The 25,709-nt window shown below is 35.1% G+C and overlaps 2 protein-coding genes and 1 pseudogene across 2 annotated transcripts; 2 read left to right on the top strand and 1 right to left on the bottom strand.

Moving 5' to 3' along the window:
- Positions 1-146: 146 nt before the first annotated feature.
- On the bottom strand, positions 147-3,735 carry LOC120115445 (metal tolerance protein 11-like). The gene is made up of 6 exons (XM_039136167.1): positions 3,401-3,735; positions 2,152-2,261; positions 1,826-2,071; positions 1,086-1,166; positions 733-966; positions 147-639 (listed from the first exon to the last, which is right to left on the bottom strand). Exons 1-6 carry the CDS (start codon positions 3,564-3,566, stop codon positions 289-291), a joined length of 1,188 nt encoding a protein of 395 aa, XP_038992098.1. The 5' UTR covers positions 3,567-3,735; the 3' UTR covers positions 147-288.
- Positions 3,736-12,462: 8,727 nt separating this feature from the next.
- Positions 12,463-17,036, top strand: LOC120115444 (annotated as a pseudogene).
- Positions 17,037-23,137: 6,101 nt separating this feature from the next.
- On the top strand, positions 23,138-24,126 carry LOC120115372. The gene is made up of 2 exons (XM_039136098.1): positions 23,138-23,810; positions 23,885-24,126. The coding sequence occupies exons 1-2, from the start codon at positions 23,184-23,186 to the stop codon at positions 24,008-24,010; spliced, it is 753 nt and encodes a 250-aa protein (XP_038992029.1). The 5' UTR covers positions 23,138-23,183; the 3' UTR covers positions 24,011-24,126.
- Positions 24,127-25,709: the final 1,583 nt, after the last annotated feature.

The raw sequence follows: 25,709 nt of genomic DNA, 5'->3' as shown, positions 1-25,709 counted from the left end.
TCAAATTGAGTAAAAACTCTCTTAAATTCAAATAAAAGTAGATGAAAAATTTTAACTTTTAGATCGAATTCAAATAAACAAAAAATTCAACCAACTCGAACCATTATCATCACTTACTAATAGTAAACATTCTGCATTTGCTAATATTTACCATAAAGGTGAAAGTTACTTTCATATGGCTCAATTCTCCAAGCATACACAACTTATATTATTTGTTGGTAGGAGAGAGAGAGAGGAGGAAGAGAAAAAAAAGAGACATAACATAAAGACATCCTAGGTTATGGGTGTCTACAAAGCATGTGCCTGAGCATGTTCAGGTTTGTGACTGAATTCATAATCCAGATGAACAAAGGCTCTCTCTATCTCAGGCAGCAACTCCAGCTTCTCCTGCAGCGACTCTCCGATGTCATGAGCTTCTTGCAATTCCATGTTTGCCGGCAGAACAATGTCCACCTCCACAAAGTAGTGAGATCCGAACGTGTACGCTCGGACCGTATCGATATGTCTTATGGCCTTGTGGTGGTTCCAACATAGATAAGTTAGTTTCTGAAGAAATTCCGGAGCTGCTGATCTCCCGACCAATGAATTCACATTCTCTAACACTGTCATCGACCATGTTCGGATAGTGTACAGAGCCAGCTGCATCGATTCAAGTTTGTCTCAAAGAGTCACAGATACACGGTAATGTTTATAAAAAACGAGGCACAGGATGGGAGAGAAGATTTTACTTACGATGATAGCTCCGACGGGGTCCATCCAATCATCGATGTAATTAGCGAGTAGCACGGCAACGAGGCCGATGATGTTCGTGATAACATCAAAGAAATGATCCTGGGCATAAGCTTTGACGATTTCGTTGGTAAAGGTGCGGCAATAAAATACGAGGAGAAGCTTTACCAGGGTCACTCCAAGCATAATCCCAACAACCCACTTCTCTTGTTCTTTTGTCAGGTTGAATTCATCCTCCTGGGCGAAGCAAAGAACGACGACATTGTCATTCAAACGACAAAGCAGTCATCCTCAAAAATCGTAAAAGATCTATGAACGGAGAAGAGAACTTTAATGCAAAATCAAAGTCGACTCACAGTTGAAACCATGGTTCGTATGGACTCCAAGATAATCTGCAGTCCTAGAGTTGCCATGACAGACGCAAAAACAAGGATACCCTGCAGGAAATTAACCAGTCAGCCACTATGGTCATACTATGACTTTTCTAAAGTTCCAACTTCCCAACTCGTGTTTCGGCCTGAATTCTTTTGATTCACTTCTGTTTTACCCCTAAACCATATCGGTCCTCTATTTAGCAAACATTTGTTTGTAAACACATCGTATACACGGTGATGTAAGATAGGTAATCAAATGGATACATATATGTTATTAATAGAGCAAACAACTCAAGAGATTTAAAGCTATCCTTAGGACATTCCGTTTGATAATTTGTCTGACAATGTTTGCGAATTTCGTGGGGGGCATTCCTTTTTAATGAAAAACCAGTTAGCAAAATGATAATAATGACCATTGAAAATACAGAAATCAGATACTTTTAGCTAGGAAGTGCCTATGTTATCGGACTCGAGTGTGTCTATCTTGCACGAGTACGTGTTCTCGTCAGGCAGTTCAATGTTTTCAAGGTTTCCATATATTTACTGTTCTTTTCTCCCTAAACCACACTACTTGGAGGGTCATATCTGCATAAGTCCAGATATGCATCGGCCATAATTATTGGAGATGCGTACTTAAAGAAAACGAAGAGTTGTCTTTGATCATGCCGTAACACCAATCAAGGATTTTGGTTACAATAAAAAGGTATAGCAAGACTACTGACCAGTGGCTGCATTCGTTTCTTTCCAATTGGATACTGATACGGGTTTGGCGTCGACATGGAGAACGCCGTAAACCAGAGGATAAATCCAGACAGAAGATCGAGAAGAGAGTCCAATGTGGATGCAATTATAGCCAATGACCCACTTCTCACAGAAGCATAAACTTTAGCAGCAAAAAGAACCAGGTTTGCAATATTGGAAATCCTAATGGCTAGTGTCTCACTTCTAGCCAAATCTTCCCTCTCTTCCTGCCAATCACAGCAAGAAAGTTCAGTCAAATACTTCTTTAGAAACAATACTCTCGTCGTCTTTCGAGAACGATCCGAACCTTGGTCATTCCAGGAATAAAACCACGCTCCGCTAAGGCATCCATTTCATTGAAACCCTCGAGCATTTCTACCTGCTGCTGATAGTATTCAGCCACGTTGTCTTCCGGACCTGAAACCATCAAAAGAGAAGAGAACCATTTAGATGCATTCTTACAAAATCCATTCTGTTTATTTGCAAGTGATGAGTCAATTGAAGAATAATTCAGCATCTTGTGCACATTCACTACAAACCTAGCTATGCATAAAAGCTTCGATCTGTCCACTCGGTTATCACTCACAGTAAAACTATTATTTACAAAACGGTAAAGAACATGTTAGTTCAACGAAACATACGCATAGTATACGAAGAAACAAAATGACCAAAGAACAAGAAACATGAAATAAACCCCATATACATGTTCAATTCAAAAGATCTAAGGTCTCTTACTCTTTCCATAGTAGAGCTTAAAGAAAACAAAGTCCTAGACATTTCATAACCTCAATCGACAAGTGATTCATTCATAAGTACATGGACGCGGATTCGCCTTTTTCGGAACTCAACTAACAAACTTCACTTTCACTTCATCAAGGAAACCACCAACCTTTTACCCTTGCAAAACTTCAAACTCAAGCTCTCAACAAGAGAAAACAACATATAGAACAACAATTAACATAACACCATCCTCGAAATAGAGCAAACCAATTTGTCGATTTTCATTTCATCAAGAAAACAAGAGACCCCTTCACCATAATTTGCTTGCCAAAACAACATCAAAAATCAACAATTCACATACCTCCTTGAACCGAGAAAACCAGGAACGGAGGCAAGATTTTATTCCAGTGGTATGAACTTCTAAAAATTATAAAATTTCAAGGTGTGAAATTTTCAGGGGTACGACTGCTCCCTTAGAATCCATTGGAGAAAACCTCCCATCAAGGTTTAATAACTCTTTTGATTCATACAAACCCATGTTAGAGCTCACATTTAAAGACCAAAAAGCAACAATCCTTTCACTTAAAATAACCCACTCCCATCTTGAATTATTAGAAGTTTTGACGTTCAAGAACACTGAAGAATAACTTAAAACAAATAATAGCCATTCACAAGGAATATATTAAAAAGGTAAATTCATAACAAAGCCCGACAAAGAATCGAATATTGCTAGTTATACGTAAACAAATACAAACCCAGATACCAGAACATAAAAGGAAATAAATTAAAACTATTTTCGTTAACTATATAATAAGGGGGAAAGGGTTGAAAATTACCTAAGACCCCAAGGCAATCATGGAGGCTACGAGGAGGCCTTTTGTCTTTGTGTTCAGGAGATAACTGGAAACCATCGAAGTTCAACCGCCATGACCGGTCACCATTGCTCTGATGTGGCAATAATGCGTGCTCTTCTTCGGTTTCACGCGCCACCGTCTCTACCATTGTCCCGTTTCACCGCTCCAAAGCTAAAACAAGACCCAGAGAAAGCTCGAGATTTGATTTTTTTTTCGTTTTTTTTATTTCAGTTTTGAAAGGGGCATGAATCGGAAATTAGATGAAACGATGAGGGTATTTTGGGAATGTTGAAATATTCCGGCGGCTAGTGTTTGCTGACTTACTCCGGGAAAGTTGAGTGGGTAGGCTAAAGGGATAGATTTATAAAGAGGTCGAGTTTACGTGTGGGAACTGGAGTGACACGTGGACGGATGTGATGATGTCGAAATGTATCAATAGTACGGTTCTATCTGCCAAGTGGAATATTTATGAGCGAAAACGATCTGAGCAACGTGATTCTGTTGGCATCTTGTGATGAAATTCATCGGTAGGCCCAGGGGATTTTATCCACAGAAATTGTTTTAATAAAATATTAGAGATAATTGCATATATTTTTCTAAAACTAGATCATCATTTTAAATTAGTCTCTAAATTTAAAAATATTTTATATCAATTTTCAAATTATTAATATTATTTCATTTTATTCTCCGATTAACATATTATTAACTCTATTGAAAAATAATAATCAATTTATTAAGGTTATGAGATTTAAACTAGAGATCTATTAAAAAGTTCTCGGAAACTTCAAAAATAAATTATTTAAAAAAATCACGAATTCAAATTTTAGGACCTTCAAAAATAAATTAAATTCTTTTTGGAAGATGACAAGTTTAATTCTTAAGACAACACAATGAAAGGATCAAAATAAAATGATAATGATAGTTTGAGAATTGATATAAAATATTTTAAAATTTAAGAATTAATTTAGGATAAGATCATAATTTAGTAAGTAATATAGATTGTTTTAAAGTTTAGAGACTAATTTAAAATAGATACTATAGTTTGTTGGCTTTCTATGAAATTAACTTAAAATATTATTAAATATTTTATGAGAGTTTGTATGGTAACGTTTTCGTTTCTTTAATATATTTATGGTAAAGCTAAATGAACTCATAGAATAGGCGTTTATTCTGAAAAATCATTTTTTCATTTAATATTTTAGATCAGGCACCGTTTAGACTATATTTCTCAATCTAATATCCTTTACAGGCACTCTTACAGCGCGTTTAACGCTGATTTAGCACCACGTAGGGTAAGACGTGTCCCGTGAGGTGCGCTTTATGCTGACATTGGATACACATGTGTATAGCGCAGCCCCTAGGGCGTGCCTTAGGCCACGTAGGGTATAACGCGGGACAATGGTCGCGCCTTACCTGTGAATTTGCCACGCGTCAGTAAGGCGCGCCTCCTACAGATGAATGTCTCCCCATTATGGCATTAAAATCATTACACATTACTGTCGTCGGGCTGTCAACTTGTTCAGTCAGCCTATAGTGGGAGCTTAATGATTGACCCCGAACAGAACGCATTTGAACAAAATTTGCATACATTTCAATATCGGCGTTTGAATAATTACTTTGAGCTTCAACCATCATTTCAACATCATCATTATTCGAAAGTTCGAAAGTTCAACCATCATTTCAACATCATCATTATTCGAAAGTTCGAAAGTTGTATAAGTTAATGGCAACAATGATGTTGGAAATGTGTACCGCAACGACGACATTCTTCTACTACTTCCAACATGAATCTTCATCGAAATCTTCGTTATCAGCTCCTCAAGAGTTATGTTTCTCTTGAATGATATTTTAACACGCTCATTTGATACGAAAACAACGTCGGTTTCATCTTCTTGAATTTCACCATCATAATAAACAATAGCTGAAAGTCGCGTCATTCTTTAAGTTTAAAAGTGCAACAATATTATATCTGCAAAAAAAAAATAACTGAAACAAACCTGATTAAATAAATAATATATGAACGAAAATATAACACAATAAATTTTTTACACATAAACATAAATAATTTAAATAATATAATTTTATATTATTACCTACACCGCAAAACTATTTTGACGTATGCTCCCGCTTTCCAATTTTACAAACACAGAAATTAATTGACAAATATTAGTATAATATTTTTTCATATAATCATAATAAACAATAAGTATAATAAAAAAATTATAACAAAATTACCTTATAAAGAAAAATCGAACGAATTTCTGAATCAAATATGAGAAGATTAATTACAGCAAAACTGGCTTTTCGCGACGTTTACCAAGAAGAGTCCTTACGCGCTGCAATGCTTCATTTGAAACAAATAACAACCTTCCACCTACAATATGAAACTTGATTGGAGGTGGCTTTAGAACTAAATCAAACATTAAAAAAATTAAATAGAAGATAGAAAAGTTTACTTGGAGTATCAGAAGAGGCAACGTTGTCTTCATTGAGGATATATATTGCTTTTGCAATTGAATATTCTTTCAATGCCACAGAGTTAGCAATTTTGGTTCTAAACATAAGATCTTTATCCAATTCTCTATCATCGTTCTTAATAAGCTTTGAGCATCCTACATGTGTGCGATCTATGAAATTTTAGAGTACAAAATAAAAATATAGCAGCATAAACTTTCAGTGATTAATTATTACCTTCAATTAGGAGATCGACCATGGAAAGGTATTTTGCAATATGAGGGCCTTTCGAGTCATCATCGACTTTCAACGGCAAGTTCGGACTGATAGCCTCCCAACGATAATTCGATCCATCGTCAGAGCAAAGACGCCACGTGGACATTCTGACGATAATTTGTCTTACTGAATGAAATACCTATTATTTGTACCACAATCATTTGTTAACGTTTTGAAAAACTATTATTTTTCTCCATTACACCAGCTTTCTGGGTTTTCCCCATTTTCAGAATACCAACAACAAAAAATGAAAAAGTTTTGTACTCAGAAAAGGGATCAAACCGTGCAATCGTGAGATAATTGTTCGTCGGTGAGAGGACCAATTTGGTCGCCGAGACAGACAGAAGAGGACGTCGCTTGGAATCATGTGAGGGCTGTTGTTGTACCAAAGAAATTCCTTTTAGGGTAGCAGCGTTGAAATGAATTTAGGGATCGGACAGGAAAAAAGGGTGGAGCATATATTGACCCCTTGGCAGCGTTTTTTAAACAAACGCCACTGCAGTACACGTTTTTGCGGCGTTTTTTTTAAAATGCCACTATAAACAAACATATGGCGGCGTTTTCAGAACAAACGGGCTAAATAATTAATCTATTATGACATTTTTTGCACAAACGCCGCTATAAACAACCATATTGCGGCGTTTGTTTGATAAACGCCGTAAATTAATTCTCTATATCGTCATTTGTTGGACAAACATCACTATAAACAACCCTTTTACGGCGTTTATATACAAACACCGCTAAATTATTACTCTATTACGGCGTTTATTGAAAAAGCGCCACTATAAACAAGTATATTCCAGCGTTTTAGCTATAAACGCCGCTAAATTACCAATCTATTACGGCGTTTGTTGGGAAAACGCCGCTAAAGTATAATTTTGCGGCGTTTGGATAGTAAACGTCGCTATATGCTTAAATTTTGTGACATTTACCCTTAAAACGCCACTAAAAACGCCGCTATAGAACACTTTTGCTATAGTGACTGTCGGATTGTTGTATTAATTTTTTTCTATTGAGAGGAGATATGAGGAGTTCCGGGGGGAAGGGTATTTATAGTCGAGAAAAGTTATTATAATTATACAAGACCCTGTACCTGCACCGCGTCTTACATAATTATATCAGATAAAGTTAAGGCACGACCCTGGGGCATCGCCGAATATAATTATGTCAGATTCACAGGTAAGGCGCGGCCCTTGCCCCACGCTATACCCTACGTGGCCTAAGGCGCGCCCCAAGGGCCGCGCTATACACACGTGTATCTAATGTTAGCATAAGGCGCCTTACCTGACGTGGCGCCAAATCAGCGTTAAGCTCGCTGCAGGGGGCGCGCCTTTCTGCAAAGGGTGTTAGATCGAGAAATATAATCTGAAAGGTGCCTGATCGGGAATATTAAATGGAAAAGGTGATTTTTCGGGATAAATACCCATAGAATAATTATTTAAGTATCAATTTGATATTAATTAAAGCAACTTTGATTAGAATAATTCTTAAATGATCAATTACAAGGTATTTTAATTAAAATTATCAATCACAATCAAATTTACTTAAACTGTTTAATGTATATAACACATAAGTTATTATTATTTTTAACTATATATACATGTATTTATTTTTATTTAATAATTGAGTATATTAAATTATTTTATAATTTTTTTGTTAGTTTAAATTATTTAAAATGAATAGATTAAATTTGAAAATGTTGAATTTTGTTTTTGGAAAAAATTCTAACATATAATTTGAATTATAATATCAGTGAATCAGGATTTTTGTCAATCTCATAAAGGAAATTATGATATTAAGTTGTCAATCACAAGAAGGAAAATATAACGAGTCTTAAAATTTCTTTAAAACTAGTAAAATTAAATATAAAAGTTATATTATTTTTAGGATTTTGGGAGTTTCTCGGATTTGAGCATTTAGTGTTCTATTAAAAAAATTGAATGACGATAATTACTCTTTCTAGAATATAAACAATATGTCTCAAAATTAATCTCATTAGACGATTTTTCAAGGAGGCCAAAGAATTAAAACATTGAACTTCTAGATATTTTTTTCTTCTTCTGATTTTGAGTGGATTTTGTGGAAAACTAAATTAATGAGAAGAAATAAGAGTTAATATTGTCGCGAATGACAAACAATAACAGCGACGATTAAAGAACAATGATGATCAAAGGAGTTGACGAATTTCTACATGGGTCAGGTTGATACATAAACTATTCAATTCTAAAATTGAAGTGTTTTAAAGTTTAATGACAAAATCAATAAATAAACTAAAATTCACGGGACGGAACGGTCACATCATTACACTATTGATGATTTAATGATCTAATGCTCTAGTTAAACTCAAAACTAAAGTTTAATGTTAAAATTTAAAGATAAAAACAATATATAACCTAAAGTTTAGTGATACTCGTTGTTTACCCTAATTTAATACCTGAATATTAACATTGTTATGCTACACTAGGGATTGAATCTTCCTATTGATCACTCGTGGAGCATGGAGGAGGCATTTTCTGCAGGAAACATTCCTGCATTGCATCGGTTGCTATATTCTCACCGTGAGCATTTTCGAATATTCCACAGCTATTTCGTTCGTGTTATGAAATATTCGATTCGATGTCGAGATCATCTGTTTATACCTGCTTCGGCAAGAACATTTCCGGTAATGCCGAACCGATTATCATCTCCAGGTGCAACATGGTTGATGCTACTTCACTCTAATTGTATGGGGGCAACTTTTCAGCAACTTCTAGAATAATGTTACCAATTCTTTGACTTGAGGAAACCTTACTCTCATCAACTTGTATATATTTCCTACAAAATAGTTAGTTAAACTCGAGATTGAATATCAAATACGAATGTGTTAAACACAAATAAGAAAGAGTTAATTGAATTCGAGTTTGAGTACCAAATACTAACGAATAATAAAAAATTCGAGCCACGTCGACTTCAATGCCATCTCCATCTTTAGCTAGCTTGTTAGAAAAGCTTGCCAAGGCAAGGAAAATTGATGCATTTCACATTGATAACTTTCTTTTGAATTTCCACACACTGGCTGTTGATTGCATGGTCCCCAATATAATTAAGAGAAATTAATTTAAAGGATAAATTATAGCGAATGTCACTAAATTTTTAGGATTTGTTATCAAATTTACTATTGAAATTTAAATTGATTCAATTTTGACACTAAAACTTTATTAAAGCACCAGATCATTAAACCATTAGCAACTGGACGATATGGTAGTTTAGTGTTGATGTGGAAGCAATTTTTTTTATTCCACCTCATCATTTTCTTCGTTAAAGTTAAAAAAAATTAGTTATCGATAGAAATCACCATTTTCCAGTGTTTTTTGTGATCACCTTAAACGCTAATAAACTTGTGTCATCATCCTTTATCGGTTAAAATTTTCCCCAAACCTCTAAAACTTATAAAATTAAACACATAAAATCCATTAATTGTTGGGATTTGAGGACTTTCTTAGATTTGAGAGTGTTTTATTAAAAATTCAAACGATAGCATTCTTTCGAGAAGGTAAACAATATATCTCAAAATTAGTCTCATCAAACAATCATAAGAGGAGATCGAAGCATTAAAACGTTGAATTTTTATATGAATTTTCTTCGATTTTGAGTGAATTTAGAGAAAAACCAATTCAATAAGAAGAAAGACGAGTAAAATATAAATATTTTGATATTGATCTTTCTGCGAACTACGACCGATGACAACTGACGATTAATCGATAATGACGACCGAAAGGGTTGATGGATATCTATAGGGACCAAATTGGTACATGAACTAAAGTTCATGGCCTAAGATTAAAGTGCCTTAAAATTTAATGACAAAATCAATACACTTATACACATACTAATGTTCATGGTGAGAAACAGTCGTGTCATCACGTCATTAATAATTTAATGATCCAATATCGTAATTAAACTCTAAACTAAAGTTCAATACTAAAATTAAAGTAATTTAAAGTTCGATGGTAAAAACAATACATAACCTAAAGTTCAATGACATTCAACATAATTTAACCTAATTTAAAACCTGAATATTGACATTTGTTACGTTACACTAGGGATATGCCCTCAAATTGCTTCCTGTCTATCTTCCTATGGAACGCTCGTGGAGCACGGAGGAGGCATTATCCGTTCGTATATTTGATGCGGTGTCGAGATTATCGGTTTATACTTGCTTCCACACAAACATTTCCGGTAATGTCGGACCGGTTATCATCTGGGTGGAACTTGGTTGATGGCATAGTTCCAACCATACTTGTACTGCACCCTAATTGTATGGGAGCAACTTTTCAATAACTTGTGTAACAATGTTACCGGTTCTTTGACTTGAAGAAACCTTGCTCTCATCAACTTCATATATCCTACAAAATGATTATTTGAACTCGAGTTTAAGTATCAAATACGAATATCCAAACGTCGACTCCAATGCCTCGACTTCAATGCCATCTGTATCTTTAGCTAACTTGTTAGAAAAGCCTGCCAAGGCAAGGAAAATTGGTGCATTTTACATTGATATGTTGACTGCATGGTTCCCCAACATGACTAGAGAGAAGTTAATGACCCAAGAAGAGGTATTTACTTGAGAATAAATAACATCTTAAAATTGCTAAGAAATTCTGGGTTCGTCAACGATTATACAGTTTTTAATTTTTGAGAATAATTATATGAATCAACTGGATTAAATTCGAACTTCATCATATTGAAAGTGCTACATATGATATATCTTAAATGCATTATTGAATGTTGCATTTTTAAAATGATTATATGAATCAACTGGATTAAATATGAACTTTAACTTTTATATATTAAAATTTAAATCCTAAATATACTGAATGCATGTCGATTTTCAGAATGATTAAACCCCAACTATATCACGATTAATTTAAGTATATCTAATAAACTTACGAAAGCAACGTTTCACCAACTCTCCATGAACAGCGTGAGAAAGGAGACCTGATAACGTCAATTCAAAATCATGCATTATAATTTCATGTCGATATTTTTGACTTTGTCTGAAGCTATCTTAATTGCAATATAATTTAATATAATTTAATAATTTTTTTTGTAGAAAAAAAAAACCCCCTGTGAGTTGTGATAAGCGTCTAAGTTTGATAATAATTAATAAGTTTTTGGAATAACGTGTTTTTATTAATATTTTTTATTGTTTGTCATGTCAAATATTTATGTCTACAGCTAGAAGAAGACATAGGATACCCTAATAAATCCTCCTTTTTTCTCTATTAAAAAGTGGGCTATTATGAGTAAATTACATTATAAGTCACTTAATTATTAATAATATTATAAATTAGTTATTAGGTTTAAAATAGTTATGAAAATATCACTATATTTATTGATTGTAACAAACAGATGTAACTTGGTGTTAAGAGTGTAACAAATGTTAACTTTTTATTTATAATTGAGTGATTCAATTTTTGTAATCGACATATAAAATGATCTGGTTATTATAATTGATAAATAAAATGATATTATAACTAAAATTTTAACGCTCGTTACATATTTAACAATAAATTGACATGTTTGTTATAATCAATAAATAGAAATATCATTTTGTAACTTTATTAAAACTTAATGACTTATTTGTAATATTACTAATAATTAAATGATATATGTTGTAATTTACTTAATTACTATTTCTAATTTGAGTTGTCCAATGATTTTCTCGAGGTTGTTAAATTGAAGAATAAGTCCCACTCCAATATCAATTGTTACCTTAGTTGATCGGATTGATACTAATAAAAGAGAGTGAATTAACTTTTGAAAATTTGTGTACTCGATAATAGAAAGATAGGACAATAATCACAACCGATTTAGAGTGATTTAACTTTATTAACAAAGTCCATATTCATTACCTTATCTTTTCACCAAAAGATATTTTCAAATCCATTAACTTGGATTTGAATCTTTAACCAAAATTTAACATTACAAACGAGATTATAATTACAATTAATACATCCGTATCAATATAATGATAATCAACAATTACAAAAAACAATAATACATCTTCTCTCAAGTTAACCGAAATGGATTAATTACATTGATTTAAACTTTAATTTGGATGAATTAATAATAAGTCTTAAATTGAGAATATGTTGATATCGAGATTGAAATTACATAATTTTGAAAAGTAGAAGGTTATAAATGATCAAAATTCAAAATTATACTATATGGATTAAATTCACAAAACAACATACAGTAGGAGGATCTTTTTACAAATTCTACAAAAAATGATTGGTAACATATACCGCACTTCCCCGTCCCTCCTTTCCATTTGCCCTTTCTTCATTCATTTTTTTTTACTTATTTCCCTCCTCTTCAGCTTCACTCTTTCCATGGCTTCTTTCCCTTCCTTTCATTTCCCTGTAAGCCCCAAATCTTTCTTCTCTCTCTCTCTCTCTCTCTCTCTCTCTCTCTCTCTCTCGATATATATATATATATATAAAGTTTTGATGTTATTCTTAAGTTGCCGAGATAGATTTACAAAATGGGTTTACCGTTTTCTAAAATTTTGTTAATTGTTATTTATTTGCCTTGTATTGGAACTCCGGGTTTTCTTTCTTTTCTCTATATTCCTGTGCTTTTATTTTATTTGTAAAGATGGTATTTTGATTTGCTATTTTTTTGTATTTGCAGTGACTCGTTCCTTATGGCTGATCTGACATGGGTTTTCGATTTTAACACATATTGGGGTTAATTCATCCATGTCCACTCGTTATTTCAAGTGAGGTTTTTAATTCCCAAGTTGTATCTTTTTGGATGGTTCTAGGTTTTGTCTAAAGTTTAGGGTTGAAATTAGGTATGGTGAAAAGTGAAAACGGTGGAATTGGTGAAAAGTTAAAATAGTTTTTATTAGGTTTGTGGATCTGGGTTATATTTGTTTGATGACCTTATGAAGTTGTTTGTGATATTGGAAGCACGGTGTATTAGTAGTAGAGTTTAATTGGATCTTTGTGCTTGTTTTTCTATTTTAGCAAAGTTGATATTGTGAAGTGGGTATGGTGGGCAAAGAGGATGCTCCTGTTAATTCTAGGGCTCCATCATGCCAGCTTTCTGGCTCTCGGAAAATGTTTTGGCGGTCAGCGTCATGGTCTGCATCCCGAACCGGTCTTCAAATTCCCGAAGCTGGCAAAGATCTAGGAGCAGATCCTTCTAATAATGGTACTAATGATGGACAAACTCGCCGGTTTCCTCCTCCTCCCTTAACTCCGCGTTCGCAACAGAATTCTAAGGCCAGGTCATGTTTGCCACCCGTTGCAGCCGTTGTCAATTGCACGGAGGAGTTTGGAAGAGTGGCCGAAGGCTGGTTCTGATGATATTGGAGAGTGGCCACAGCCCCCGACCCCTAGTGGGAACAAGAGTGGTGAGAGGTTGAAGCTTGACTTATCATCGATTCAGTGGGGTAATGATAAGAATAGCGGGCTTATGAAGAGGGATAAGATTGCTTCCTTTGATAAAGAATGCTCGAAAGTGGCTCAGCATATTTATCTTGGTGGAGATGCTGTTGCAAGGGACAGGGAAATACTCAAACAGAATGGGATTACTCATGTGTTGAACTGTGTGGGCTTTGTTTGTCCGGAATATTTCAAGGTTGATTTTGTGTACAGAACTTTGTGGCTGCAAGATAGTCCATCCGAGGATATTACTAGCATACTTTATGATGTTTTTGATTATTTTGAGGATGTTAGGGAACAGGGCGGAAGAGTTTTTGTTCATTGTTGCCAGGGGGTATCAAGGTCCACATCACTGGTTATAGCTTATCTTATGTGGAGAGAAGGACATAATTTTGATGATGCCTTTCAGTATGTGAAGGCAGCAAGAGGAATTGCAGATCCAAATATGGGTTTTGCTTGTCAGTTGTTACAGTGTCAAAAGAGGGTCCATGCTTTCCCATTGAGCCCCAGTTCTTTACTGAGAATGTATAGAATTGCGCCACACTCGCCTTACGATCCATTGCACCTGGTCCCTAAAATGCTGAATGATCCATATCCTTCTGTGCTGGATTCTAGAGGTGCATTTATTGTTCAAATACCTTCTGCACTATATGTTTGGATAGGTAGAAACTGTGAATCTATCATGGAAAGGGACACACGAGGTGCTGTATGTCAGATTGTTCGGTATGAGAAAGTGCAGGGGCCTATAATATTGATAAAGGAAGGAGAAGAACCGACTTATTTTTTGGAATGCCTTTTCGAGATTTTTACCTTTGATGGACAAGTCCGGAAGTAAAGTTGAAGTAGGGGAGTCAGCCGTTAAGATTTACCCTGGTAAGAGGATAGTGGAGTCATATAATGTTGATTTTGAGGTTTTTGAAAAGGCTATAAAGGGAGGCTTTGTACCTCCATTTGCACTATCAGAGGATGAACATGAAACCCACCTTCCTGCTAGAGAATGCAACTGGAGCATGCTTAGATGTAAGTTTGCCTCTGGCATAATGAAGGACTTTGTCTCAGCACCAAAAATATTGCTCTCTAGGATGTATTCAGATTCCATGATGATAGTTCGTGCATCATCACCATCATCAACATCGTCCTCTTCTTCTTCCTCACCTCTGTATCGCTCTCCTGATTCTAGTAGTTGTTCGAACTACTTTTCAGAGTCCTCTCTGGATTCGCCTTCGGCTGTTTCTAGTTCACCTCAAATTTCTTCAACTTTGCCTAATTTTTCGAACTTGTCTTTTGTTTCATCAGAAACTTCTTCACACCCCAAATCTAATAGCTCAGGAATTGTCAGTGTCAATTTCACTTCTCAACCTGAGGCTGCATCATCATCCCTGAAAACAGTTTCACCTTCCCTTGCAGAAGGGCGAGGCAGTTTGTCAAAGTCTCCGAAGCTGCCAGTGCTGAGTGATAATACAAGAGAAACAAATGATCAGTCATATTTTCTTGTCAAGCAAGATGTGGTCGGGATAAATGACAATACTAGTGCATCGCGCGAGTCGGATATTGAAATTGTCTTTGATTCCAGTCATGGTGTGAGAAAGGGAGGGGATATTATGACTGAAGGTTCCGATTTGATGATATCCCCTTGTAGAAGAGCTTATATCGGCTCAGGTGATAAGGGATCTACTTGTATTGGAACTTGCGAACCTCAAAAAATTCACAATCCCCTGGATGGTTTTGTTTCTGCTGTTCCAAATAGGATAGAGGAAAGTTTTCCTGCATGTCCTGGTGTAGTTCGACCTTTAGTATGGCGCTGGCCCGGCTTAGACAAGATGAAAAAATTTAGTCGAAGTGATCTAGATTCAAAATCTGCTTTTGCAATTTTTTCTCCGGCTACAGATGTAGGAAAAACTGTAGATATCATTCTATATTTTTGGATAGGGAGGTTTTTTCATTGTGACAAAAGCTTGATTCAGCTAGATAGCAGCCAAATGCTAGGGGATAGAGAAGATATTGACTGGAACCAAGTTGGTTATGATGTTCTAACTCAAGTGGGTCTGCCAAACGACACCCATGTAAAGGTATGGACTAATGCTATATATATTTGAAGCTTCTGATATGCTCCCTTTTGTTATTATGTTTACATGTTAAGTATGTTTACTGTATCCATTTGTAGTGCCTTCTCTTCTAACCTTATATTTTGCACCTTAATCACTGATAACAGATTGTCAAAGAAGGCGAAGAACCAACTGAATTGCTTGCGATGCTGAAGTCACTGTAGCTCTTCAGCAATTGAGTACAGACCTGCAAGCCATTAGATTTTATAAATTATCTTCCCGATTATTCGCATGGCCCATTCTTGCTCAAGAATTTCAAGCATCAAACCTAGTTCCCGTGGCAAAACAAATGAGGTGATTAGCCTTACTGGCTGTATGTATTTTCGGCAAGTTTTTCTTCTATACCTATGCAAAATGGTTCAGTAGCTTTTATGCAGATTGATATGGTAAACTTATGCACCTTCCAGCATCTGCTGCATGCAAGCATTTAAGACACTCCATATCATTCAATTAGGTTAAATTTTGTGCAGATATTCTACAACATCAATATTCTTATGGTTTCTGTGCCTCAATTGTTAATTTGATGGATAGTTTCTTCTGATGGAATATGAAAATATTGATTTTGAAACCAATATAGTTTAGGGTCTTTAGAACAACGTTCAGTTGCAAATTTTTATCACAGCAGTTGATTCCCATCGTTTTCATTGTTTACCTGGAAACTAAATTTTGCATCATTCCATTGTCAACGTGAAAGCATGAATACAACCTATGCATGTATCTTTTCATATTCTCTTTGGATGTCCTTGTAAGTTCACTTCTATGTTGGTTGTTTTTACTTCATCAACTGAACAGTTAGAGTACATCAAGAGAATGTGCCCAAGATGTCTACCAAAACATTTTGTCTATGAAACTATTCTTTAGAGGTGCAGGAAGGGGAGAAAATGTTTAGAATTTCACCATGGATATGAAAGCACAAGCATGAATTGCCGGGCATTTTTTGCTTTGCAATTCAGAGTTTTAAACAATGTATGTTTTGAATTCTTTTGCCGTGGGCACCAAAAAGTGGAGATTCTTGACCAACATGGTCTAGTGGCTTTTGACCATATCTCTTTGAAAGGTTTTGGCTCAGTTTTGCTTGTGTTGGGAAAAACACTGTTGCAGACTTCACTTTTGAATGCACATATAAGTTCTTTGCGAATCCATAGTTTGTTACAATGTATGGTTATGATTGTTTGCAGGCAAGTGCTTTCGGGAGGGATCGTGTGGCAATTCACCCTGGTTGTACAGCATCGTCGTTAACACCATAATAGCCGATAGTCATTTGTTCCACAGACTGTTATTTGTGTATTCAGTGATCAGTGTTACTCTAAATCATTTGTTGCAGACAAAATAGATACACGACAATTTACCTTCTTTGGTCTACTTTCATTTCTTCCAATTCTCACAACTGTTTCTGTCATAACCATTTTTATAAATAAATTAAATTAAAATAAATATTACTTTGTTTTGGAAACTTTGAATTTTTATTTAATTTGAAATTTGGAGTCTTTATTGATATTTCGGATAGGTAGGTTAAATAACTAAAAATATATTTTTTTAAATCAATTTAAAAAAATCAATTTAAAGACAAAATTTGATTTACTTATTAGAAATTCGTTTTATAATCTCACATTGCTCAAAATTGGTACCCTCTATTATATGTTGTCTAAAATTATAAAATTTTACAAAATTGAATTCAAAATTAAAAGGAAGTCTTATTGCTATGTGAATTAACTGAAATTGAAATCCAGTTATGTTGGACATAATTCTATTAACTCACGACGTAAGACAATATTGCTTTTAAACGTTTAACAGAGCAATAAAATAAATACATGTTTTATGAATGCAACAATAATAAATGACATACAGAGGACGAATGGAATATGAACACATTATGACAGATAAATAAATAAACTAAGATAACGAAATATTAAAATAAATAAAATAACACAATGAATATTTATATTTATTAAAATATTTTTACTATATGAAAATTAAAAATGTCTTTATTTAAAATTAAAAATAACTTATGTATTTTTAAAAAGTCATAGAATATAAATAAATATTGAATAAAATATCAACTTTATTAGAATAATTTTCGGTTGGACACTCCTGATTTTAGGAGGTATTCCATAGATTAGTTGAACAATAAAAAAATGTTATAATTATCCCAAAACATTAAAAAGATTTAATTATAAAATATTATAAATATATATAATAAAATAAAAATGTCACCATTAATAAAATATGTCGTCTACATATAATATTATATTATATATTCATAATTAATATATATATTAAAATATAAAATGAATACATATATAGTAGTAATAATGATAATAATCCAGAAATTAAAATAAAATAAAATAAGGGACTAAATATATAAAATAACAAACACAAATAATGAATTGCATGTCCAACTCAGTTGATAGAACGCAAGGCTCTTAACCTTGTGGTCATGGGATCGAGTCTCACGGTGGACAATTCATAATTGTCGGAGGTCTTCAACGGAAGTTGCTCTCAATCTAGTGTTGGGGGCAGCCTACTACCTACCTCCTCCTTATCTCATTACATATGGAAATAGAGTCAGCTAATTTTAAATAACTAACTAAAAAAACAGTGAATGATCTAAGGACCAAATTAAAGCAAAAAAATATATCATGGGCTGACACATATTAATCCGTATTATTTCAAAGTAAAAATAAACTGATACAGTGTTTAAAGTAATTATGAAACCGAATCTAAAGGACTTAAAGCATAAATATGTAATTTTGAACAAGTAAAAGACAACAAGAACTAAAATATAAACATGTGAAGTTGCAAGAAAAATGCGAAAGTCACCTAAAATGAGTTAACAAGCCATTAGGAGCTCGATTTGAGGACTGGATTAAATTAAAACAAAATAGAGCGGAGCTCTTACTTAATTATCCCATCATGAAAATAAACAAAACCCTAGCCTTAAGGGAACACAAAACGACGCCGTTTAAGACTTGATATAGATACCCCTTAGCCCCATTTTTCCCTTCAGCGTCGCTTTCGTTCTCTTTCGACCGTCTCCCTTTTGTTTTCCCCTTAACCGAGGGAGGAGATGAGTCTCCTCTCCGACTGTCCCCTTTGGCCGTCGTTTGACGGCGGCGACGAGAAGGAGACGGCTTGAATCCACGCTCCATTGCACCTAGACCCCTAAAACGACCACTATCTTGAAACGTTTTCCCTCCTAGATCTAAAGAGTCCCGAAATGGTTACCTACATTTCCTTTAGACAAAATTTCTTCTCTGGCGATGAATGAACAAAGATAAATTCTCCTCTTTTCCGTTTTTTTTCTTCAAATCGTTTCTCCCTTTTCGATTCCCCCTCCCCTTTCAAATGGCTGTTGTTGCATGTTAAAATCCCTTGTGATTTGCGTGTTTGGTGGAGGTTGGTAGAGGGGTGATGATTTCACATTGGAAATCCGGGTTCGGTTGGGGCTATGGCAGCCGGGTTACCGGATTTCCAGGGATTGGTTTGATTGATTTGTTATTTTTTTTGATGTTATGAAACAGTGTGGTGGTTGGCCTTCTGACATTGACTACACGGTGGTTGGAGCTCGATCGGGCGACGCTGAAGGCTCCTCGGCAGTGGCGGCGTGCTCTGGCGACTGCTACCTTAGTGGCCGTAACGCAGGTGGAAGATTAGGATTTCAAGAACAAATCTTAACAGTAGCTGGGCTTGCTAGTTGGACCTATTTTGTTGTTTCGGCCGTTTGATTGTTGGGCTTACAGTGTATCGGGTTCTATTTCAATTGAACTTGTAAAAAAATTAGAAATAATATAATAATTAATAAAATTAATAATAATACAAATAATAATAAATATCGATAATAAAAATGGACAAAAACGAGGGTCAACAATTTCAATTATGAACTTTCTTCAAAGGCATGCTTTGGCAGTAGGGATGGCAAACGGGCGGGTCGGGTGCGAATACCCCCTCTCCCATCTCCATACCCACCTAATATTTTTCAATCCACCACCCGCCCACCACCCATGATGGGTACAAATTTTCAAATCTACACCCGCCCACGCGGGTACATTTTCAAATCCATCCCCACACCCACTACCCACTAGCGACATACCCATCTAGACCCGCCTGACAGCAAACTAATGGGATGTTGGAGTTGGTTCCCAGACAGTTCGTGATGGGATAGCAGCGCATGCTTCAATTTGTTAGAGGAGTAGCTCTACGAATGTTATGGAGACAGAGTATAGGGAGCATGTAGTCGCAGAGCTGGATTATTGTGTTGATTTCGATGTTAATGCTCATAGTGCGCCTAATATGGGTTTTGAGGGGCTAAAGAACATAGAAACTGATGTTTTTGATGTTAATGCTTATAGTACGGCTAATTTGTGTTTGGATGGGCAGCATGGGCTAAAGAACATGGAAAGTGACGTGGTTAGTGGGATTATGGGTTTAATCAAAGAGTCGAATATTTTCCTAATTAAAGACCAGATTAAAGACTAAATATCCTTAATATTTGGATAAATTATATGTTATATATTATACAATATTAAAATTTATAAATTAGTCTATAAAATTACAGCTAAATTCATAATGGTCCAAAATTTAATAGATATTTAGCTGGGTGGGCGGATGTGGGACGGGAAGATGCGGGGCGGGTAATGTCTCAAACCCATTACCCGCCCATCACCCACGACGGGTACCACTTTATAAATCCACACCCGCCCACTACCCGCTAAAATTATACCCATCCCCGCTCCAATTGGAGCGGATACGGTGCGGAATCCACGAAACTGTAGCCGTTTGTCATCCCTATTTGGCAGTAATTTCTGTAAAAGCAAAAGCTGGATTGAGAAAATGTATTTCTTTCATTATTTAGCTTATATAAGACATATCAATAACAGTACTTTAAAACGTTTTGTAACTCGATTCGACTCAAAAAATAATATAAATAGTGTAAAAACTATCAACGAAGATAATCTATGAACTGCAACAATGCCTTCTGTAACTTCGCACCCTATTTTCACAAAAATTGCTTTATAGTTCATAGCACGAGTCGTTTCTGATAAATGGTATTCGGATCATTTGCCACAGTGACGTGACATTTCTGATAATTGAAGTTGTCACGCCTATATGGATTGGTGTATGTTGAGGATTGCAGTAGGCAACAGGAGAGATACATTAGCAGTATAGTTAGTAACGATTGGCTTCAGAAGGATATCTTTGTTAGCTGCTGATTGCATGTAGGAATCGCCCGAAACTTCAATTCTCCTCTCGTAAATGTTTCCGGTGCAGGCCGCTATTGTTTGTTCACTAAGGAGCCTTGTCACAGTGCCAACAAGTAATGGCATTATATTAAAGAGAAAATCAACGAAATATTTACCTGCTTCGGAAAAAACGAGCCTGTTCGATTTCGAGTCTATCAGAAGCTTTAGGCTCACACTGGTGGCACTTGAGTCGGCCATTGGGGAAAATGAAGAAAACTTTTGCTTGAGTCTGAGATCTTCACAGTTGTTCAATCAATAAATAATGTGAAATAGAAGGCCTAAGAAAATGTATATCTTCATTGGTTCTCAAACAAATAGAGTTGAAGTGAGTTCCAGATCCATGTCCTCAACAATTCCACTGCCTATTGCACAAATAAAACCAAGTTTAAGCCATTTTCATTAAGAAAACTAATCTATAAACTAAAACAACTTACGATCATAACCCATAGTTTATATTATCAAATTATCAATTTGAGATGATGACAGTTTCCAAACGAAAATTTCAAGAACAGAAGATGGCAGACTGCTTCATGGAATCCAAGATTTCAGTACAATCGTTCAGACTTTACAGAAGGCACCTTCTTCTCACTAAGGAAAACAGCAGTAAGCAGAGCCTTGGACCAGATCAATGCTCTCAGCAATTCAACTGCCTACTGCACAAATAAAACCAAGTTTAAGCCATTTTATTAAGAAATCTATTCTATAAACTTATAATGAGACAAGAAGATAATCTTTTACCTCATTAACTCCAACATCAACGACTTTCACTTCGAGATCACCAACATCCTTAATGTTGAACTCGTTGAGCAAAGTGATGATTGATTCAGTGGACATAGGTTTCACCACCATATCACCCGTTATCATGTAAGTTGCAACTCCCTTGACGCAACCTACCTCACTCAAGTCCGAAGGCTTGTTTTTCGGATTCACAAAAGTTACTTTATAATTCATAGCACGACCGCAGGAAGGACCAATGGTATTCAGATCATTAGTCAAATTCATGTGACATTTTTGATAACTGAAATTGTCACACCTATAAAGATCGGTGTATGTTAATTGCAGTGTAGGAAACAGGAGAGCTACATTAGCAGCATAGTTAGTAACCATTGGCTTCAGAAGGATTTCTTTGATTTCTGCTGATTGCATGTGTGAGTTCCCCTAATTTTCGATGCTTTCATAGATGTTACGAATGCACCCTGCTGTTGCTTGTTTACCAAGAATTCTCGTCACACTGCTAACTAGAAGATAAGATCAACGAAATCTTTGCCTGCTTCAGCATGCACAAGTGTCTGGGATTTTGGGGATATCAGAAGCTTCAGGCTGACAGTGTTGGTACTGGGAGAAGCCATGGACTAATACTAACTGTAAACAGGTGAGATATTCATAGTTACTGCCTTGATAATTTTGCTTGCTTTATAGCAGAAATGATGTTGAGAGAGAATTGGAAAGGAAAAATGAAGAGTCACAAAAGAGAACTCTCGACTTTCCAGTAATTAATATGTTGTTTGAACCTGCCTTGTAAACATTAATGGAGTTTCTTTATTACTAACATTAAAGTTAGTTGAATCTTTCACCAGGAAAATCAGCAACAGATCATAGGACGCTTTGCCTAACCTTTTCATATATTAACGAAAACAATAAACGAAGATTTATGTGGGAAAATAGGCCTTACTACTTGGCTCGAACTGATCACAAAGTACGTGCCTAAAACATGAAAATCAAGCAAACAAGCTTTAACTGAGCAAGCTCGAGCAGTTCAAGTTTTACATGAAATCGAGTAGAGAACTTTTGTACTTGACTAGACTTAAGCCAAGCTGTCTCGCGACTTGGGATGTAAATGAATCGAGCTTGAGCGAACACGAATATGTCCGTGTTTGTTTATTTATTTTTGAAAATGTTGATAACAGATAATCTGGAAAGACTTTGTTTATGACTTAAATGCAGCTTGGGATTCTTGAGTTACCAATATGATCATGCAACAGTTTCAATGTTTAGGTTTCTTGAAGAGAAAGTTGTTGATATGGAAGTGAATAGGGTAAAACATCCAAACAATGCTTAGATTTCCTGCTAAAAGAAATTAGCCAAATCTCTGGATGTAAAGAATTTGTAAAACTTGTACAGTTGTTTAAGAGTTAGGAATCTTATCCAAAAATTATCCACAAAGTTATCAATTCTTGAAGATAATGGATAGAATCCCTTGTTCTTCACTTCACCTTAGTTATTTATTGATCTCAATTATAAGGAGCCTAGACACAAAGACATGGCAGCCAACAACACCGTTAGCTTGAAGCTTCTGGTCGACTCAACAAGCCAAAGAGTTCTGTTTGCGGAATCCGGTAAAGATTTTGTTGATTTTCTGTTCAACATCCTATCGTTGCCGATCGGCACGGTCACGAGACTTCTCACGAAACACGACATGGTAGGTGCACTTGGAAACCTGTATGACAGCCTTGAGAACATGAATGATACCTACATTCAGCCATCAGCAAACAAAGACACCCTTTTAAACCCTGTAGTTTCCAACACTACTGCAAATGTACCTCCTTTGTTGCCATCGACCGAATCGTCGAAACCGGTCGGAATTTATCGGTGCGGTAACATTTACAATTTTACCAACTGCCGTCTCTACGTCACGACCAATTCTACATCCATTTGTCCTTCCTGCAAAAATGTCATGAACCAAAATGCATCGGTTGTTAATCCTAAACGGAAGGATTCATCCGATAAGGAGGGAGGTTACGTGAAAGGGGTAATTACATACATGATCATGGATGATCTTGTTGTACGGCCTATGTCAGCCATCTCTTGTATTACTTTACTCCACAAGTTCAATGTCAAAGATGTAGGTGTTCTTGAGGAGAAAACCATCGATGTGGGAATGGATGAGGTAAGAGATAATCCCTTCACTTTTTCTGCCTTGGTTTTGATGACATGACATTGAATTTCCCCCCCTGCAAATAGGGTGTGAAGTTGCTCAAGGCATCGATGCAGTCCAAGGCCGTGCTCACCGATGTGTTCATTGAGAAGAAAACTGGCGAAAACGGCGATGTTGGCGATTCTGCCTGTTCACATTCGATTACAATATAGGAAAGGCTGGTTGAATTCCTGGTTGCAAGATTGTTTCAGGAGTCTCTCAGTCTAGTATGAATTACTGGTTCTATGATATGTTATTTCATAATGGTGTGGTTTGAAAAACCTTGTAAGGTTTACCTATGTTAAATATAGGTTGTTGTATCGCTTACTTGATATACATATGTTTGAGTTAATTATATCACACATTCTCAAATTATGATCCTCGTTTCAAATTGATCTTTAAACTTTTAAACATTTTAATTTTATCAACAAACTATGATTATCACTCTAAATTAGTCCTTAAATTTTTGAATAATTCAATTTCAGCCCAAAATCATTATCTTCATCCTAAATTGATCACAAAACTTTTGAACATTCAATTTCATCCCAAACATGTTAAATATATTCTATCGATCGGCATATTAAATTCATTGAATTCAATTAAAGCTATGATCAAGTTAATAGAACGTGTAAGTAATGAGAACTAAATATGTGATTATATTAATTTTGTTAATTGTCAAGCCAATCCTTATGTCAAATGTTAACGATAAGTAACTTGGTTAACATTATTTAAATAGTTAAGTGGTGTGGTTATAAAATTAAAAAATTGATATTCAGATTAAAATCTTTAATGATAAAGTGATCACAGACGTAATCAAATCCAAATTATTTCATATAAAAAAAATTAATTGTATTTTAGCTAACAAATAACCCAAACGGAAACTATAAATAGACATGTATCCAGCCCACACAGAGTATGCCAAATTAGTATATTTCTCTCAAAATCTATGGAGAAAAGTATCATAGGATTTTTCAATGGATTTCTTAACGAAAATGTCTCATTTTCCTTTCCACTGTCGTTTCTTACCTTGTTAACATGTTTTTTTCCGAAGAAAATCAACATTACATGTTGGGTTATGAATGTTTCAAGGCTCTCGATGAGTTTCCCCATCAAAAATCGATATACTCATCATTAACATCTCGTTGTATTCCCATCTCGATCGTTGACATTCCAAATCATAAACAGGTACAAGATAAGGAACAACATTAAGTTCGTCAACCTCTCCAGAATGGGAATGGGATGTAGCACGGGCATGATAGCCGTGGACCTCGTGCAACGTTTGTTCAAGACGATCGCGATCGTCGTGAGAACCAAATCAATCTATACGCATTGGTACTGCGGCAAGGAGAAGTTGATGATTTTATCGAATTGATTGTTCCGGCCTGGTGGTGCTTCGATTGTTCCATTCTTCTAACAAACAAAAAGAATTTGAAGGATTGTTGTTTGTTGAAGTTGAAATGCGACGTGAGGACCAATACTAAATACGACGGCGAAGCAAACAGATGTTGTATACATGTCGAAATTTATCATAAAAACTAAAATTAAACCTTAAAATTATATTTTAAATATTTTTAATTTGAATAATTTAAAGTGATTACAAAACAATACCTATTTAGAATCTTTTTTAGTCATTGATAACACACATCATTCAACCATAACTGCTCTAGGAAAAACAAAACTCAATTTTATCACTAAAATCATTTGATGGGTTAATATTTTTTAAACATTTAAATAAACATTCAATAATAAAAGTACTAGGGTAAAAAATTTGTTATAAATACTTTACATATATTATAAAACCTTAACGTGTAGCAATAATAATAAAGTGTAAGTTGATCTTGTAAGACAATAAATAAATAAAATTAACATAAA

The sequence above is a fragment of the Hibiscus syriacus genome, unplaced genomic scaffold (genome assembly GCF_006381635.1).
Source record: "Hibiscus syriacus cultivar Baekdansim isolate YM2019G1 unplaced genomic scaffold, ASM638163v2 tig00110264_pilon, whole genome shotgun sequence".
In the NCBI taxonomy this organism is placed as follows: domain Eukaryota; kingdom Viridiplantae; phylum Streptophyta; class Magnoliopsida; order Malvales; family Malvaceae; genus Hibiscus; species Hibiscus syriacus.
This window is presented reverse-complemented; position numbering and strand designations above follow the sequence as displayed.